Raw genomic sequence first — 20,809 nt, 5'->3', positions numbered from 1 at the left:
GATGGAGATTTATCCAAACTCAGGGTCTAATTAATGTGCATCTGTCTTAGAATGAGGTCATTTTAGATTGAAATTTCATACTAATAATGTATATTTGACTTTTTAAAACAATATTTACAAAATCCTTTTAAGGAATAAATGGAAATAAATGTATAGATATACAAATAAAGCAAAGCACAAAATACAATAGCAAAAAATAAAATGAAATGCAAATATAAAAAAAATACGGGCAGCAACAAATAACCTACAGCAGTCACATGTTAAATAAAAGCTTAAAGCTTCTCTTAAAAAGGCCTCGAACATTTAGTGCTACTGGGAAGGCCAGATCTTAGTCATAGTAAAGACTTGGTTACCTTGCTTTAGTCATGTAGCGGGTATGGCTATCATGCTACTGCGAGCTCTTGCGGCAACATAAACAAAATGGAATAAATGATGAATTATTGGTCGTTTTCAAATATATATCAGCAGGCTCCTCATAAAAAAAGAGCTGCTGTTACCCATTTTTCTGATGCACTTTGATCTCATTTCTCAAGATGTTTAGTGCTCTTTACTAATTGTTTCGAAAGTGTAAAGGAAGCGAAGTTTTTGATAACGTTTTGGTTAAGAATTTGCTATATCGTGTCTGGATGAAAGAAGGCCACGTCTAACAGTGTCACTACGATTTCATTGACTTTCTCTTTTCGTAGCCCTTACAAGTTCCCGTTTAATTTGTCTTATTTCATACATACGCCACTAGAATAGCTATAACCAAAAGGATCTCGGTGCTTTATCGAAAAGTATTGATTACAAGCGGGTTTGGGTAGCCTTTCACAATCGCCGAATCGTTTCAGAATTTGAACTTGTTTTTATCAAGGCCGCTTTTCAAAGCTGCCATTCCTTAATATGTAATATCTTTGAATGTAACAGAAGTCACCAGGGACTCAAGCCGATACGTCATGTCGGCGGATGATGAAGTTCCGACGGTTTGTTTCCACGCGCCAGACTGCGAGACAGACGGACACCCGCGCGCAGTTTCCGAGGCATGCCCATTTGGAGTGTAGTGACGTCTGCGCTTCAGCTTGTGTTCTGACGTCGTGGCTGTCTGAGCGCTGTTTCTGCCTGCGCCTTGGTGACTGTGGTGCGAGAAGAGAAATCACTCAGTGGCAAGTCCTTTAAATCCTATTCAAGTATGTCTTTACGTGTATGAAATGTTTGTTCACAACACGAGTGTGTATATTTTTACCGTTTGTCCAAGGCTTTATCACGCCTTTGCATTGAGAGGGACATTTAAAGCAATTTCTTGGACTAGTTAGCTAGCGCTCGATAGTCGTTGAACTATTCATTAGTCGTAGCTGCAAAGCGGTGGAGGCTGGAAGGCAATGCGCTAGCGGACTAGCACGCGATGATACGGGGACACGCAGAACAAACGTTTATCGGCCAAGATGGCTAGCTAGATAACTAGTTTACGTCTCAATTTTACGAATTGAAAGAATGAAGACTGTTTTTGCTAAGATTATGTAGAGAACGACTTGAATTTTCCTGAAGAGTTTGATTTTTAACATACCGATGTTGTCTTGTTTTGTACCATTAGCACATGACATAGCTAAAAGGCTAGCTAGCTTTAACGTCCTCTTTTTAGTGTAGATCCTTTTGGGGTGTGTAGAAGTCTTGGAGTATTCTTTGGATGCCACCAATGACGGGGAAAATGCTAGCTAAGCATTGTTTAAACAATTACCCAACCAAGCAAAATGTTAGTGTGTGTGTGTGTGTGTGTGTGTGTGTGTATGTATATATATATATATATGAGAGATTACAAACACTAATTGATATAACCATAAACCACAGTTTCTAATTCTGGCTAGCTTCGGTAGCGCATAGGCTGAGGGGAATAGAGCGAGAATGATCGGCACTACCACTGCCGTCTCCCTACATGCCGTTGCTCCAGTGGGGCTGAGCTGCGCTGCTGTGCGGGGGCAAGTCGCCAGGAAGGACGGGGAGGGGAAGGGGGGGTTAGCGGGATGTCCTTGTGAGCTTCATTGAGGGGTGACACATTGCTTTTGCGCAGGTAATAAGATTCTGAAAAGCGTCTAAATCGAGTAGAATTACGATCCAACAGGCATTACAAAATTATACAACGATACATAAAATCATCCTAGAACACCCTATTCTAGAAAATTATACAAAAGCATCACTTTTAGCCTGCTGCATATTTTTACTATTAATCGAGCGTAATTAAGCGTTTCTTCATATTATTTTTAGTTATGGTGGAAAAAGAAGAATTTATCATCCCATGTATTCTTGTGTGTGTATATAGAAATATGAGGTTGTAGCAACTGATTTGTAATAATCATAAAATTTCTTCAGAAAGGGTTGTTCCTTCACATGGTAATGAGGGGAAGGTTGAATGTTGATTTTTTAAAAATGTTTTATTTACCTTGCAGTATTGATACATATGAACATATTGGTACATTTTAAACAAATGCAGTACATAACAGCACATAAAACACTGACAGGAGGCTATAAAGGTTAGAGAGTGAAAAGACTTGTCTGTTGTAATCATAAAGGTTGAATGTAGCCCAGTCTTCACTGCTTTGACATTTTTCCAGTACAGTACACTTACTTTGTTGAATGGTATTAGTTTATCAAGTTCTCTAACGATGTTAATGGGGTCAGCAAGATGTCAGCAGACAGCAACAATATGCTTCTAAATTGGAGTACGTTCTACTCTGGTACAAGGTAATAATGTTCACTTTATTAGGTGAACGATTGCCTTTTTACATTGCAACGTTTAACATGGATAAAGTAGGTAACTAAGAACTTAATTTAACTTTGACAAACGTTGTGTTGCAGTGCTATACCAGTATGAATTAAGTTAAACGTCATTTTATCTTTTATAGCAGATTGGATAAGGCCATAAAATTACCTTTTTGTATCTAACTATAATAGTAAATTAATCTTAAATTTAATAAGGTTAAATAGCATTTTTTTTTTTTTTAGAACTTTTATCCTTAGTTTTGTATGTTAATGTTGCTTTTATTTACAGAAAAATCTTCCTCTCTCTTTACAGAAAGCTCAGCAAACCACACTTCCATCTCCATCATGCATGAAGTCCGGTGATTGAGAATTTATTATTCGTAGAGTTTAAAACATTTGAACAAGAAGGAGCATTTGAACCAAAACCCAGCCCACACAGGAAAGACCAGTAATCTCTACATGGCTACCATGGCTAGTGCTCAGACAAATGTGAAGACTCCTTTCAAAGACCAAATCTCATTTCACAGCAGTATGAAGAGGCTGTACAGAGAGCAGCTCGAGGATGCACCCATTAAAAAGCGTGTGATGGCAGAGATGAAGCTGATGCGGCGTGGTGTGGAGCTTTTATCCAGGGCCACCAGAGTGAAGCAGGAACCTGTGGAGGATGAGCCCTGTTTTGAAGGAGGCACAGAGGGTCAGGAGCTCCATGTGACCACGGTGGGTAAGGCCCTGGATCTGAGCCCTGGGCTGAAGAACACTCTGGCTCAGTTCACCCTGAGCAGCCAGAGTTCGCTGGGGGGTCCTGCTGCCTTCTCAGCAAAGACAGGCCAGGAGCCCAGCCTGACGGGTGGTGTGGCACCACTGCCTTCACCATCAGTCTTGGGCGTGGGGCCCCTGCTGGTGCCCTGTGACAGCTCCACGGAGCTTACCCACTCTGTCTTGGAGGGCGAGTCCATCTCTTGTTTTGTGGTGGGTGGTGAGAAGCGACTGTGCCTTCCCCAGGTGCTGAACTCGGTGCTGAGGGATTTCTCCTTGCAGCAGATCAATGCTGTGTGTGATGAGCTCTATGTCTACTGCTCACGCTGTGATGCCAATCAACTGCACATTCTCAAGGTGCTGGGCATCCTGCCCTTCAACGCACCGTCCTGTGGACTCATCACCCTCACAGATGCTCAGCGCCTCTGCAATGCTCTACTGCGCCAGGGCACTGCCCTGCCCTCTGAGATGTCCACCCTGCCTTTGCTCAAGGATGCTGAGGCTGGATTCCAGGTGGAACACCAGTGCCTGGGTCAGTGCCAGGGCCTCTTCCTGCCCCACTTCTACATGCAGCTAGATGCACCATGTATCCAATGCATGGAATGCCAGCTGCTGTTCTCACCGCAGAACTTCGTGATGCACTCACACAAGTCTCCCGACAAGAGGACGTGCCACTGGGGCTTTGATTCAGCCAAGTGGCCCTGTTACCTGCAACTTAGCCGCAGGCATGAGGGCACCGTGGAGGAGCCACAGCTTAAACAGCTTCTGGACGACATGAAAAAGAAGTTCCACCTGCATCTGAAGAAACCGCTGGACAAGGTGAGTGAATTGTCTGTGTAGGACTCCTCCTCTTCGTCTCTAGATGGGTGGAGGCCTTCTCTTCTCTAGATGGGTGGAGGATTAGGCGACGAGTCTTGAGTCATGTTCGGAAGACTGGTGGTTAAGTGTGACTATGTAAATGGAAAAGATTACGTGATTTCCCTTCAGCATGCTGTTTGTTTTGGGATGGTCTGGGTCGGCTGTGAGAGTTTCCTTATGAATTTGTTTTTGTAAACCGGAGTTGACCCAATTTTATGGTGTGTGTGTGTAGCCATGGTGATGGGTGGGGGGTGCTTGCCCAGCTAGATTGTGGGAGTTGAGGGTGGAGCTGTGGGAGTGGGTGATGTTGAGTGGGGGCAGTTGGTCTGGGAGAAAACAATGACTTGTGTCCGTGGTCACAACAGGGTCAACCAGAAAGTAAATCCTCTATCAGTGATCTACCAGGCATGTTGTACAAGTAAAACACCATGGGCTATTTTTGTGCCATTTCATGTCATAAAAAATGTATTTCTATTGAGACTGGAGAGAGAAGCAATCTGTTGAAGTCAGCTGTAGGTGTGCTTGTGCTTTCACTGGAGGAGGTCAGCTGAACTCACGTGTTAACCACCATTGTGTACCGGAAAGAACAGAAGCATGTTCAGTCAGAGTTGATGTGGGGAATGCCCACATTACATCACCATGTCACCACGCTGCCTAGAGCTCAGAACATGATGGATTATTCCCCTGAAGGCTTATGAGGGCTTTTGCTACAGAGGGGAAAAAAAAAGTCTAAGGGAGCAGTCTGCATATTGTTCAAAAACTGGTCTGGATTGTTTCAGAGCCATTGACTTGCCATATCTCATGACCTTTTGACCTCACGGCTTTTTGTTGTCCTAAGACCTGGCTTCTACGGAGTGATGTTGTCACAGTGGGGTTGTTGCCTTGGAGCAGCAGTTAAAGGGTTACAGGCAACAGCAGATGCAATTATTTATAGTTTGTGCAGGTGCAAGCATGTCATCCTCTCATGCTTCTGCACTGTTGTGTATGTCAGATAGAAGAGAGAAAGAAGCTCCATTTTCCTGTGTACTTCGCAAGGGGGCCAAAAATACCGTCTGGTGTCTTGTCTGGCACTCCCTCCCCCCACGTCTGCGTCTGAGCTTGAGCTCCATCAGCTGCACAGACACATCTGACATGCAGACTGCACCCCCCATCCCCACAACTCCCCCAAGGCTTGTCTTAGTTCCGCTTGGCTAACGATGAAAAATGCACCTGTGAATCAGTTATGATGTGCATAATACAGTATAATTAATTTAGCAAAAGAATGGAATCCTCCTCATTTTCTGACAGAATGTATTGTAAGACACTTTCCTCTCTTTCTTGTTTTTGAACACAATGCCCTGCAACCAAACCTCCTCGCTTATTTTTCTCTCCCCTTCCCACCTCAATCTGCCTCTCTCTCTCTGTGTGTTTATTTAGTCAATGTCTAGCACCTTCCTGTACCTCCTCCAGTGAAGCTGGCTGCTGGATGGGTGAAGCTTACCTCTGGGAATTTTTCTTGTTTTTTTTTTTTTTTTTTTTCCTCATTTAATCTTTCTCAGCTCATCCATGTTTGCCCTGAGGTGCTGGAGTCCAGGTTTTAGTTTGAGCATTATTGTGAAATGAAGCCACATGTATTAAATTGTTAGTTGGTTCAGGTCTCCACATCTGACTTACAACTGGCAGTTAATATCTCAGTAACATTCAGGAAGCTTGGGGGTGGGATGGAGGGTGGGAGATGGGAGAGAGATTTGTGAAGTCAGCAATGTGCAACAGCTTGTGAGGGAATCAGAACTGGAGGTGTGCATGTGTACAAATGGTTAATACTGAGCCTACGCATTTCAGTAAAGGACATAAACACACATCCATATCAGAAGTCTCTGTTCAGTATGCTTGCCTGCAGACAGACAGCTATGTGCGCTGGAGTGTTTACCCCAAACGCCCTGCTGCGTCAATAGCCATATATATGATTCAGTTTCCACAGTCTGCTGGACACACACACACACACACACACACACACACACAAACAAAGCTACAGTACACACAGTGTAAATGCATATATTCAGAACATCATAGTTTACTGCTGAAATGCAAATCTGCCCTAGCAGCTCTTGTAACAGAATACTGGAGCTCAGGGTAGACATAAATGTCTGGATCTTTCAAAATGGGGGCCCCCCCCTTGCTTCCTCACACTGCTTTATCTGTAAGTGGTTTGTGAATGTGTGCTAGTGTGTGAGAGAGAGTGTGAGGCCATGTTAGACAGCTGTGATGGTTGGAGGCTTGGCATGCTGACAGGTCTGGCAGACAGAGAGAACACTCTGCTCCGTCTGTCTCCCACGGAGACCCAGACATAGACTGTGGTGCAGAAACCCGAGAACTCCTGCTTCTCTCAGTCTCTCTTTGTCTCGTTTTGTCTCTCCTGCTTTCCCTTTCTACCACAGCCTGACATCTCTTCTTCTCATTTCTTTCTTCTTTTTCTTGCTGTTTTTCTCTTTTTTTTTTTTTTTTTTTTTTTTTCTAGTCTTCCGGTTGCTTGTTTCTTCATTGCTCTGTACCGCAGACTTTTTCCTCACCTCTGATATAGATTAGACATTTGCTTTCCCCTCTCATTGCTTTTTCCCCTCGGTTACCGTGCAGTTCTTCCACCGTCTTCTCCACTCAGAGATGGAGAAATGCTTCCCTCGCATATCTCTACATCTTTCTTGTTGTCTTCATGTGTTCATCTTTTTATTCCTTCCACTGAGTTAATTATCAGCCCATGCATTCTGCATGTGTACAAAGCACCCCTCTGCGCATTTGCATAATGAATAATAAATTTAAATGTCACCTCAAACATGCATTGTCAGATTTAGCTGTAAATTTCACACATGCACAAATATACACGCACCTGCCCCAAGTCCGGAGTTGAAAGTATAACACTCCAATTAGCCAGCATCAACAAAATGAGCCACAAGATCATCCAGCAGGTCTGTTTGTGTGTGTGTTTCACACATTTTAAGAGCAAAAATATGAGGAAAAAACAATGGAACCTTCCTTGTCATACCTGGCAAAATGCTTTTTGCATAATCTTTGTGTCTTTTTTTTCTTTATTAAAAGGGAAAGATTTGTTATATAAACATATACATTTATGTTTGGTATTATGTGTGGAAAATGTTTTTACATGTAGGCAATTGCATAAATAATTACAAAACAAAAAACACAGCATATTGTGCTAGTTCAGAACCATTAAGTGTTTAAACCCAGCAAAAGCTTCTTTTTTTTTTTGTCCTGCACTCACCTCTGTCTCTCACTTGCATCATGCTGCCTTTATCTTTGTCGTTGGATTTTCCCCTGTGTACACAAACTGTTCACTCACTCACTAACCACAGAGCTCCAAAAACAGAACCATATCCTTGTTGGGTTTGGGCCCGTTTCTGCTTATTGTGCTTCTGTGTGAATCATCGACCAGGCCTCTGGAGAATTGCCACCTTGAAGAGGACATGCATCTGAGTCCTGGAGAATCTTTGCACAATTTGGTGTTTTGTTTAATCTAAGAGTTGTAGAGACATTAAACAGTGCTCAGTGTTGGGACTTCAGAGCTGGACCTTGTTCCCTCTGTCCCAGTGCAGAACCCAGCTGCCCTGGGCAGCCATCATTTCTGAGCTGTGTTATACCACCACCACCACCAAAGTGTGGATCCACTGCACAAATTGAGTTTAACTTAAATGACACCACAATAGCCACAGCTCCGCACAGAGGCCTTTAATTCTATAAACTGTAGCCATGCTCTCTCTCTCTTGCTCGCTCGGTCACTCGCTCACTGCTGGATAAGTGACTTGCTGATCATGCTTCTGAGATCTGTGCAGATTTACTTGGGGAGTGAGGGATAGGTGGTTGTCGCTCTTTTGCCTGTGTATCACACCGGTTCTGATGCAGTTTGCCCTATAAGTGATGGACTGGATTAGGAGAGCTGTGAATGTTTGTAATGTTTGTCATCACCATGCTGATGATGACACACAACCATAATTACTTTGAGTCTTCTCTGCTGAACACAAGCAGTAGCCATCCTGTGTTGTGCTAGCTATCTTAGAACAGTGACTGTATAAGATTAATGTGATTTAAATATAGCCGCAAGGGGCAATTCCGGGTCCAAGATCAGTCTCGCAAGTCTGACATGAAGCAACATGGACATAGTAACTACCCGCCATAAACACATGACATTCTCACTTTGTCCTCCATTTCCTGAAGATGCCATCAAAAAGATTAGATGTCAGTGAAATAGTTTTCTGATGAAGTGGAAATTTGATTGAGCAGCTTGCTTAATTTATAGAAATATATAGACATAGAAATATAGATTTGGCATTTCCCCTGCCCTCCATAGTCATTAAAGAATTTTAAATGTTTACAGTAGCAGTTTGCATATAATGTAAAAAGCTGGTGACTGAGTTTAAAATTGAACTGTTCAGTGCTGCTCTATTGGTTTTCACCACACTGCAAATAGTGGATGCCTTAGAACTAGTGTTAATTTATGGAATTAACTGTTACAATTGGTTAGTTGTGATCGAAAGGCCATATGCAAGTCTCTGGTTACATCATGTCTGTGAATATTTTGTGAAAACACCCTCTCTCTTTGCAACCAAGACAAGTGTTTACAATGCAAACTGACATGTTGGGTCTAATGTAAAATGGTGAATTTCTAAATTTAGTTTTTGGTGATGGTATAAAAACATAAGAACTGTTCTGTGCTGCTGTAATAGCCTGCATTGATTTATATGATATGACTGCAAGTGCACTTGGGAAGCCTGTTTACTGTGCTGTTCCATATAGAATTTTAACTTCATTAACTGTTATACACTGCATTATATATATTCATATAAACCAGATTTACTGGAGGCCTTCAGGAAGTTTTTGGGAACAAGCATCTGAAATCTCTTGTCGGTTGAGCCATGCATTTTAAATTTGTACTCCTTTTTGTCTCTGTGATGCTTTTGTAACCCTTTCAGCATAATGAGGGTTTTTGAAGAGATATACTTGCCACAGGTGTACATAAATCTAATTATGAATGTCTGTAGGGAGCCCTTCCTACAGGTTCTCTGTGGAATCCAACATATGAACCTCAGCAGTTAGGAAGGGGGTGGGGGATGCCCCTGTTTGTAACACAAAATTAACTTTGCTGATAAAGTAAGAACACGTGCATGATGGCTTTAAATACACAACTGAAAAAAAATCAGTGCTTCTTGAGTGACTCTCACTATGAAATTTTAGTGCATCAACCAATAGCCCTATTGAAAGTTACTCCCCCCCCCCCCCCACAAACGTTCATACACTGCAGAAAGACCAGAACAACAGTGCAGTGCAATTGCTGAGAGGGCAGTTTGACCTGGGGTCCCAAACATCGACTAGAACAGGGGATGGGGCTCTCCATACAATTAGCACCTTTACTGACTGTGTTCAGTGGTAGAGGAATGGAGACAGAGCATCACTTCTAGACCTAAAGTGTAGTTAGGCTGCAGTGGAAGCTAAAATGCCTTCCCTTCTCAAGTTATTCTGTCACTTTGTTTGAAAATACATTTAGGATGAGTATTGTTTAATTTTTGTGGTTAAATCTTCTTTGTCTTCTTCGTCTTCATTTAGCAAAGTTACAAACGAATGTTATTTTCTAATATATTTGCTAATAGGCATTATGCTATAGCTATTGTTAGGAGAGTAGTGTTTCTCATAAATGCTGTGATCTTTCAGGTTTTGTATATTTCACAAAGGATGTTTTTCTGTATCCTTGGCTACAAGTTTTTAATATAATATAAATATATTCTTATATTTATCTCTGCTAGGCTGTTATTTAGAAATCTAACAAAAAATTGTAGAAACTTTTTGCTTTTTAAAAAAGAAAGCAAAATGAATGGCAATATTTTTGTTCCATTTCCTCAGTAATTGGAAGTTGCCATATTTGAAAGAATAGATATTTAGAGACACAGAAGTTGACACTAATACTAATGTTTGCTGGCATGGTTGTGTGCGTGTAGTTTTACTGACATTTTTCATGATATTTTACCACAGCCCCCCTTGTAATGTTTGTGACTGCTTTTTACAGATGGCTATTTAATAAAATCATTTCTAGTAACAACTTGGGTTTGAGCTAGGGTTGGACTGATGGACGTCATAGAAAGCTGACGGACATCATGATGCCAAACCACCACACAAGTAAATGCCAAGCTATATAATGCAAATAAATTAATCCTAGAGTGTTTCTATGCTTGAACGAAAGTGTGAGAACTTTTTTTTTTTAAAGGAATATGACATGGTAATTCGCACAGGATTAAAATAAGGAAGGATTAAAAGGAAGGATGTACTAGTCATTTTATAGTAGGTAAAAGGTGCCAGAATCTTTGCCGAATTGGGAATTCGGTCTCTGCTGCAACATGTAGTGTTTATATTTGTTGGACCAGAAATCATTTCGTATTTCCCTATACATGCTTACACAATGTATTTCACAATACAATAGCAAGAAACAATACATTTATAGTGACTGCACTCTGATATATTAGTAACTACCAGAGTTGTAAATTCAGAATTAAAAAAAAATTCCTGCCATGATTTAGTACTGTCCATCAGATTTATTTTAATTAGAAGTGAAAAGTAATAAAAATCTTACCTTGAGTATGCTCTAGTGTTTTACAAGACATATTTGCACTGTGATTATTTAATTAATTGGAAAATCAAGTATTAATTCTAAAACACTTTGTCTAAAAGGGAAAAAAAAGAGAATTTGTCATTACCAGTCAAAATGAGCAATGTTTTTTGATCTTACACTGCTCACTGACTACACTAGTCATTTGCTGTAAACATAGTTGGAGACCGTGTGAGTTTGTTTGTTTCAAAACATTTATCTGTGTGTGTGTGTGTGTGTGTGTGTGTGTGTGTGTGTGTGTGTGTGTGTGTGTGTGTGTGTGTGTGTGTGTGTGTGTGTTTGAGATCCTTATCCATGATGTGTATTCTGAACTCTCATGAGACCAGATCTATGACTCAATGTTGTGTGTTCATATGAGCCTCCATGCAAGAGGAGCAAACAGTCTTCTACTGTGTTTACTGTAGGCAGTGTCTAGTCCTCGTATTGGTCTGACTTCCTCAGGCAGATTGTCAGATCTGGAATCAACCTGTCTCAACTTGTCTGTGATTAACAATGGTGTGACTGGGTGTGTGAGTTAATGGATTACTTGGTAAATGGGTTAGTCATGGACAGTTAGTCCTGTCAGTTCCTGACCGTTATTTTCCTGTCAAAAGTAATTTTACATGAAGACAGGGATTAATTGTGGACAATGATTTATCTAGAGTTTTAATATACTGTTGTAAATATCATCTAAATTTAGAGTACAGTCATACCACTATAAATTCTAATTGTTTTTAAAACATTCATGTTATGAACCACAATTTAAGTTTTTCTATTGCTTAGGAATGACTGATTACACAGCTAACGCATGCAATTACATTTCCGGAATTTTGACCAAAATCTCTCTCTTTTTGAACTGCATGTTTCGGGGTATGTAATTCAAGGATGTTGCTCATGGAGGCTCCAGAGAGCTGAAGAGGCTGAACCCCAGAATAACCCAGAAGTTTTTAAATCCATTTTGTTTACAAGTCAAATTACAAGATTGCATTTACAGACTAGCAAAAACTATGCAGGCAAAAAGGTAATCTGTGAATGCTTTAGGGGGAAAAAAGTACAAACAATGTGTGAATAATGATTAGCAAATGTAATGTGTATGAAATTAGTTTCAGATTTCAAGGTTTCAATGTGAGGAATTTATTTCAATACCCTTCAAACACAAACAACAAACCTCCACACATCTGATACGTTGTTTAAAAAACTCTAAACACATTAAAAGTCACAATAAAAGTCATAAAAACAGCAAAATACATTGATATACAGTAACATTGTGGTATGGCATTTTACCAGAAGGGAGCACTTTCCTGTGCTGTGTGTGAACTACAAATATAAATTTTTATTGCCGCCTTTTCCATTCTACTGATGAATATGGAGGCAACAGATGGGTGTTCACACCCCTTCTCTGACCGATCACTCTCATATGCCGTTGAATAATCATAACAGACATGTATTGAAAAGGTCTACACATTTCCACCACAACTCTTGAAAAGTGCTGCATACAGTTTCTAATCACACCATATTATCTACACTGTCTTACAAAGAAAAGCTTTTCATGAGCTTTTCCCAGCAAGACAGCAGTGTTATCCTCTTGCTTAAGTCTTTCACATCAGTAAGTCAACACTCTGCGCCCACTGACGATTAATGGCCAGAGGTGGCAGGTGTACCTTCCTTTTTGTGATGTCCATCATCAGGTCCTTTTTCTCAATGTTTTCTCAACCCAACTCGATTATACTAAAGATCATGTCCCTGTATGCTGTCTCATCATCATTATACATCAAGCCCACTAATCATTTGCAAATTTGTACAATATTACTGAATCTGAATTTGATATACAGATGCTGGTACCGTCACAGAGACAAGTTACACTGGATTTCCTAGGAACAAAGTCAGTGGTGGTAGATGTAAAACATGATGGACGTAAAATAGGATCAAAAATATTAGTTAAAATATAAGACCAGCTTGAGAGACTTGAAACAGAACTGCAGAAAGGCTGCTGGACCCGATCAAGAGCAGAGATTTAACCTCATGCTCCTTGATTGGTAATTGGTAATACAAAAATGGCCCCTGCTTGTGTGCCGTATTTTGGCTAGATTCTTCAAATCTAAAATAAATTAATCAAATCTACAATAAGAATCATTAAGCTGGTCAGGGGAAAATGAATAAGATTCCTGAATATGATGTTTGATCTTAGCCAGTTTTTTGCTGTAAATGTCATCTTTCATTTGGAGTTTATTTTCTAATTTATCCTTATATTTTGTCTTTACCTGCTCCACTGCTCTCTGAAATTCACATTTTATTTTTTTTATTTTTTATTTTTTTTTGTACAGTACTTTTATCAACACTTTAAAAGGTAGCGTTCCTTTTTATATATTTAAATCTTAACTTTCTTTGGTGAACCAAACCTTGATCTTGCTAAAATAGTTTTTGTCTAAGTTGAGATGCAAGCATTCTGTGAGACATGTATATGATGCTATTGTGTCTGCATTTTCATCCAAATCATCCCGACATGCATCTTTAAAGACATTCTTTTGTTGTTAGTAAGCTGTTTCACTTGTCTGGTGCCTTTTCTTGATGGTATGCAGTCTTTAGCAGTATCACAGCATGACAAAGATCATATTGTGATCACTGTCCCATAGGAGTGTGAGAGACTCCATGAAATGTTCCTGAGATAGTGCTGTAGCACTGATTTTATAAAGGTTTATCTCTTCTAGTACCATTATGCTTTGTGTGTCTTGGCAATGACTTTCTATTATGCGTTAGCAAGACACTAGGTCTCATGGAGGGCCTATGGTGGAATATAGATGGTGAGGAAAGGTCTATTGGTAAATTAAAAAGGTCGACATCTAACTCAAGTGAGCATATATGTGAAAGTTCTTTAGGATCACTCAACTTCTGCTTAACGTAAAAACACAGCCCACCACTTCTTTGTGAATGAGGCGTCCTGCTGGTGGAGTGCAGAGTCCAGGAATTTTTGCATCCAACCAGGTTTCTATAAAGGACATCACAGTAGTCATCGTCATGCTTTGAGTCGATGCCCAAGTCATCTGTCTTATTTGCTGGGGATCACACAATGGAATGACTGGGGCTGAGTGATGTCTGAATTATTTCAACCAAAACAACCCCCCCCCCCTTCTGTGTTTCCTTTGCTTTGTTTGTTTGTCCTCATAGCCGTTTCACCTTCCTTGTCTGTTTCTCAAAATGAAGTCCTCTGAGGAGAGTACTATGGTTGGCTTCAGCTGAGGCATACTGTCCTGCATGAGCAACAGTTCAAGTAACTTGTAAATGAACAAAGTCATTATTAAAAAAATAAATTAAAAAAAGACAACCAAATAGACTAACAAGCACAAGATCAGCACTGTGTGTGTGTGTGCGTGTGTGTGCGCATGCATAACAGATTTTGAATGACTGGGAGAAAAGTAACTTGGTCACTCGTCCTTTGCCTTTCACACACACTGTGCTTTGGTTGTATGATTAAAAAAATGCTGTTAAGAATTCATCCACATTTTCTGTCTTCCTCTTTCTCTCTTGCAAACACACATTAAAGGGGCTCTCCAAATACCTTGCATATGCAAAACAACACACACAAAATGTTGGTTACACGTAATCAACAAGCTCTATAAGGTCACTACACCATTTCATTTGTATGTGAGATATGGTGCCCAAAATTACATCAGTCATCAGGCTGATAGAGGAGTAATTCCTCTAAGATGTATGTATTCATGCTGGAATTTCAGGTTGTGTATTCCAAACCCATCCTTACTGTAATATATAAGGAAATTCCAGTCTTGCATGACCTCGGATTTGGCTCGTCAGTCACTCAGGCTGCTGATTGTCTCCACATTGCTATACTTACTCCAGCAACAACCAACAAAACATACAAAGTTCAGCCAGGATACATGGCCTGCAGGCTGTACAGAATTCTAAGTGTGTGTGTGTCTAATGTAAATGTGTGTAACTCAGGCCTAAGCCTAACTCAGGCATATTCCAGTAGGTTGTTGATTGTATGTGAATTTATAAATTGAGCCGCAAATGCTAACTCTCAGGGAAAAAGCCAGAACTGGCGTGTAAATGACTCACTTATACAGTGTTAGCAGTGTTTCCAAAGAACAAGAAACAATGAACTTGGATAATGAAGCATCAACTAGCATAAGTTAGTCACTATGAATGTGGTATGAGCCAAGATGATGATAATGCCTTATTGAGAGAGAAACATTTTGGAAATATTAAACATACAACAGCAAACCTCATTCACACCATTATAATGTGCTGCAATACAAAGAGTCCCTAAAGTCCCTGCACTCAGCTGGGTCTTGAACCATAGTTTCTTAAACTCACTAACATACAACTCTCAAGTTCAGGACCAGAGAAAAACAATAAACCTAATCAGAATTAAATACATCCATTTTTTAAATTAAAAATATATAATTTATTTAGAATCTCATATAAAACTAGAAAAGTGCATTGCCTGAAGAAAACTGCAGTGATTTTGCAGCTTAACTGATTCCCAGGTGGTTGCTATGGTGTTGCTAGATTTGTTGCTGTGGAGTCCCAGGTGGTTGCTATGGTGTTACCAAATGGTTGTTATGGTCTTGCTAGGTGGTTAAGTGTGTTGCCATGGAGTCCCAAGTGATTGATAACCAGTAGTGTGTAAGCAGTTAGAGTGGGCATGGCTGTGTTTGCAAAGGTTTTGAATATTCCACCATTCATTCCCTTTTGGGTAAAAATGGCTCCTACATGGAAACCGATCATCCAGTGAAAAAAGATGAATACAAGCATGTCTTTCCTGATCTGACCAAACATTCTGGTGTTGGTCCCTTGTCAATAACTTGAAAACTGCAGGACAAGTTGGCAGTCAAAAATGAAGAATATAACAAACTATAAAAAAACAAACAAAAAACAGTTTGTCAAAACTACACTTCAAGAAGATTAAATTAAAGCGGATTAATTAATGTAATAGTCCCAGATTTAACATCCTTTCAATTATTCAAAATTAAAATGACTATTTAAAAGTCCTTAGTGGCTATGGGAACACAAGAAGTACTATAAACAGTACACAGTATGCCCTTGCCTACTGCTTTATTCAGCACATTTGGTTTGTATTATCATTCAATGTATCTCTGTCCAGTTGCTTCATTTTAATGAGCTAAAAAGTTTAATCTTAACAATGTTTGTTTTTCTCAGGCTCTACAGTTTAAAAAAAAAAAAAAAAAAAAAAAAAGACCTCAGACAAGTGAATGCTAAATCTCAGAGACCTCTGCCCATGTCCTATACATATACAGTCTCTGTATTGGTCAGAACATGTAAAGAGTTTCATTAGATAGCTCTGTGTGCGTACGTGTGTGCGCACGCATGAGCAGAAAAGAAAACAAGGTTGTGACTGGACTGCCATGTGGGGTTTTTTTTGGTTGTTGTTTTGTTTGTTTTTTTTGTGTGTGCATATGTACATCATGTGCGCATACATGTTGAGCAGATGGGGAACAGTTCTGCCAAAACAGCAGAACAGGTTTTAATGAAGTTTATTGCTACACCAATTTTAAAGTAGTTTTCACAATAAATGGTCAACTGCTTTCTGTCCCATAAATGGAACATGGAGATTTTAAAAATGCACATGAACATGTTTACTACTTCAGTTTGTCCGGTTCAGTCAGCATTGAGGAAAATGCTAATTACTAAACACCATATAAATATGACCCACATTAAATCGCTCATAATGGATGAAATGTTCATCCATAAATCACTTATACAGAACTATCACCAATGCAACCTGGAGGTCAACTTCTTGAGGATGTAGTTTCAGTTGTGTAAAAGTTCAAACTCTTTGAAAGCATCATCACAGATCCAGCAAGGCCTTCAAAAGATCATCTTTGTCTTTTGCAGCATTCTTATCGTATGAAAGCTGAAGCAGGGAGAACTGCTTCTATGGCACATTCTGCAGCATTGATAGAAAAACATTCTTTGGAAATGGAAGGCTGAGTTCAAAACACAGGACTTGAAAGTGACATGAAAAAGTGATATAGAAGCGATATTTCTGCTTCGAATGCCAGAATCAACAATGAACAATATGAATTGTAAGCTATATACTCCGAACTAATACCATAAATGCACAATTTAAGGGGAGCCAAGTGCAGTTGAAGGACACCAGTTAGCCACTTGTCACCAGTATGTCCCTATTTGCAGCTGCTCCAAAAACATGATGGTAAAGTATTATTCAGGTCTATAAACAGTTAAGCATGATTTCACTAATAAGGAGTGAGTGGCAAATGACCACAAAACTAACAAGATTGTGAAAGTTGAGAACACCTGCTCTAAAGAATTGACAGATATTATGGAAAGACATTTAAATGACAGTTTTATCCAAATCGACTTACAAGGACCGAAGGAATACAAGCAATTAAAGGTTAAGGGCCTTGCTCAGGGGCCCAACAGTGGCAACTTGGCACTAGTGGGACTTGAACTGGCAACTTTGTGAGTCAGTCAAGTACCTTACCCACTGAGCTACCACTGCCCAAAAATGATCCTACCAGACTACTTCTATTAAAAAATTATTTTCCTCTTTTCAAACTACATGCAGTGGAAGAACTTCACAATTATTCAAACTTCAAACTAATCCTGTAATTGTTGCCTTATAAAATTCGTGAAGGATAGAAAACAGCACCCTGTGAAATTCTGGAAAGAAGCAGACAGAGCTGGAATTGCAGATTTTGTTATTCCTAAAAAGAAAACAATTATTTCAGACTCTCTGTAATGATCATTTCTATAATCTACTGCAGCAGTGGCAAACTTTACCTAATGCATTATCACTTTCATGTTTATTTGTAGAGATGAATATTAACTTGCTAGTGTTTTGGATGACTAACAAAACAACACTTAAGTGCTGAAAAAAAATGATCTCCCAAATCTGTGACCAAACATCATTCTGTAATGCAGCTAGACAGGAAGGAGAAGGAGGTCAAGCATCCTATGTGAGAAAATGCCTTTTTACTTACCATCCAGCCAAGAAAAATACCCATTTTAAAATCATTAGTTGTGAATGAAACACAGATCTCTCAAAGTGATTAGAAAATAAATCTGCCATTACCTCAAGGATTTACCAGAATTGATTCCCAGAAATTGATTCAAGCTTCAAAGACTGTCGAACCCTGGAAGACTATAAAAAGTAAAGATTGTTGTACTGAGAATTCACTTTTCGGTTGGGTGGTCAACAAGCTGCGTCATGGTGTCACAGATTAAGCAAAGGTAACTGCAAATTACACACCAGTAGCAGACCTACAGTAAATATTAAACCAAACTTTCAATAAAAAAATGAAGATAATGTCATGCCAAAAATGGCATATTCATGAAGATTGCAACATATTCTAATGCACAAAGGTGGTCATTATACCTTTACTCTTGAAGAATTTGGAAGTAGATGTTGAACAACAGATTCCAACACAACAGTGGGTCATCTGAAGGAACTTGGAAAAGAAAACACCTACTGACAGTTATGTGTGAAGGGGAAGTCATTAGGAATAATAATCCACTTCACTGTAAAATAATCTGCAAGATTTGGAACTACTCACCCAACTATCTGCTTCTGCTGAAATGGAGACCTATTATGCTCCTTGTTATATTCCAAAAGGACTTGTACTGTTACAGAAGATGGAAAAAAAACATTGTTATTGATATTTTTTGGGAGCATTGGGTAGAGGAATACTTTCCACTCATGCAGAAGAGATGCAAGAAGTAATAGATGCAAAATCATTGCCTCTCATTATATGGTTGAGACAGCACCCAGAAACAATGTTGCAGCAGAAAAGTCCATCCCTCCGCAAAATGACCAGGTGCTGTGCCTGACAGGGGCTGATGTGAGGCGTACTCTGCGTGGAGTTAACCCACGGAAAGCTGCTGGACCAGACAACATCCCGGGTTGTGTGCTCAGAGAATGTGCTGACCAGCTTGCAGATGTCTTGACAGACATCTTCAATATCTCTCTGAGCTGCGCTGTGGTCCCAACATGCTTCAAGACCACCACCATCATCCCCATGCCCAAGAAGCCCACGGTGTCGTGTCTCAACGACTACCGTCCCATCGCACTCACATCCATCATCATGAAGTGCTTCGAGAGACTCGTCATGAGACGCATCAAGACCCAGCTTCCCCCTTCTCTGGACCCCCTGCAGTTCGTGTACCACTCCAACCGCTCTACAGATGATGCCATCTCTACCACACTTCATCTGGCACTCACACATCTGGATAAAAAGGGCACCTACGTAAGAATGCTGTTCATAGACTTCAGTTCAGCATTCAACACCATTCTTCCTCAGCATCTGATTGGAAAGTTGAGCTTACTGGGCTTGAACACCTCCCTCTGCAACTGGATCCTGGATTTCTTGACTAGTAGACCTCAGTCAGTCCGGATTGGGAGCAGCACTTCCAACACCACCACACTGAGTACTGGTGCTCCCTAGGGCAGCGTACTCAGCCCTCTGCTGTTCACACTGCTGACTCATGACTGTGCAGCGATGCACAGTTCAAATCACATCATCAAGTTCGCCGATGACACGACCGTGGTGGGTCTCATCAACACAGACAACGAGTCAACATACAGAGAGGAGGTGTGAGAACTGGTGAGCTGGTGTAAGGTCAACAACCTGTATCTGAATGTTGACCAGACAAAAGAAATGGTTGTTGACTTCAGGAGAGCAAGGCGAGATCACTCCCCGCTTGCCATCAACGGCTCCTCAGTGGAGATCGTCAAGAACATCACGTTCCTTGGTGTTCACATAGCGGAGAACCTCACCTGGACCCTGAACACCAGTTCCATCACTAAGAGAGCCCAACAACGTCTTCCTTCGGAAGCTGAGGGAAGCCCATCTCCCATCACCCATCCTCACTACCTTCTACAGAGGTACTGTAGAAAGCATCCTGAGCATCTGCATCATTACCTGGTTTGGGAACTGCACTGCCCTTGACCGCAAGACCCTCCAGAGAATAGTGAGAACAGCTGAGAAGATCATTGGGGTCTCTCGTCCCTCCATCACGAACATCTACATAACACGCTGCATCCGGAAAGCCACCAACATTGTGAAAGACCCCACACACCCCTCACATGAACTGTTCACCCTTTTGCCATCTGGAAGAAGGTACCGCAGCATCCAGTCCCGCACCTCCAGACTGTGCAACAGCTTCTTCCCAGAAGCCATTAGACTCCCGAACTCTGGCTAACTCCAATCCAATTCAGATTCCAAAATCGGCACTTTTATACATGCTTATACACAGACACACACACACACACACATACACATACATACATATCTATACACACACTCACACATTGTTTTGCATCGGACTAGTGCTGAAGTCAAACCTCACACATATAAACTATGCACTCCTGTTGCAGTCTTGCACATTATCCTACTTGCTGCTAGAGTACTGTACTAAACCAGCACTGTACTCTGAACTGTTCTGGCTGCTACCAGTGACTGCTATGTTCAGGGTAGCATGTCACTGATTCCTATGCACAACTCGCTTTACATATGCCCAGTACTGTGTACTGCACTAAATAATTACACTGTCTACTCATTTTGATTTGTCCTGTTCTGTATTTATTATTGTTTATTTAATGTTTATTTAATGACATTTTGCACTATATTGGACTGTTTGCACTTGTGTAGCATGTCTGTTGCACTCTTGTTTTGTGTTGCACCATGGTCCTGGAGGAACACGGTCTCGTTTTTGTTTTGTACTTGTATATAGCTGAAATTACAATAAAACCTCTTTGAACTTGAACTTTCTGGGTTACATGTAATCAAGGACACTAATCAAGACACCACTACCCAGGTCTGGTTCAAAGTTTTGTAGTGA

At 40.4% G+C, this 20,809-nt stretch overlaps 1 protein-coding gene across 3 annotated transcripts in view; it reads left to right on the top strand.

Moving 5' to 3' along the window:
- The first annotated feature begins 1,002 nt into the window (after nt 1–1,002).
- Nucleotides 1,003–20,809, top strand: part of skila (SKI-like proto-oncogene a) — a 27,635-nt gene continuing 7,828 nt past the window's right edge. For 2 of the 3 annotated variants that reach the window (XM_027020887.3, XM_027020886.3), the window contains exons 1-2: nt 1,072–1,166; nt 3,047–4,308. In XM_027020887.3, coding sequence (XP_026876688.2) covers nt 3,193–4,308 — 1,116 coding nt within the window. In that variant the 5' untranslated portion in view covers nt 1,072–1,166; nt 3,047–3,192. Of the gene's footprint in view, nt 1,167–3,046; nt 4,309–20,809 lie in introns of all 3 variants that reach the window. The other variant, XM_081703316.1, reaches the window with a different exon arrangement.

This window comes from Electrophorus electricus, chromosome 20 (genome assembly GCF_041902795.1).
Source record: "Electrophorus electricus isolate QZ-2024a chromosome 20, ASM4190279v1, whole genome shotgun sequence".
NCBI classification, from domain to species: Eukaryota; Metazoa; Chordata; class Actinopteri; order Gymnotiformes; family Gymnotidae; genus Electrophorus; species Electrophorus electricus.
The sequence above is the reverse complement of the archived record's forward strand: the minus strand, read 5'-3'. Positions and strand labels throughout refer to the sequence as shown.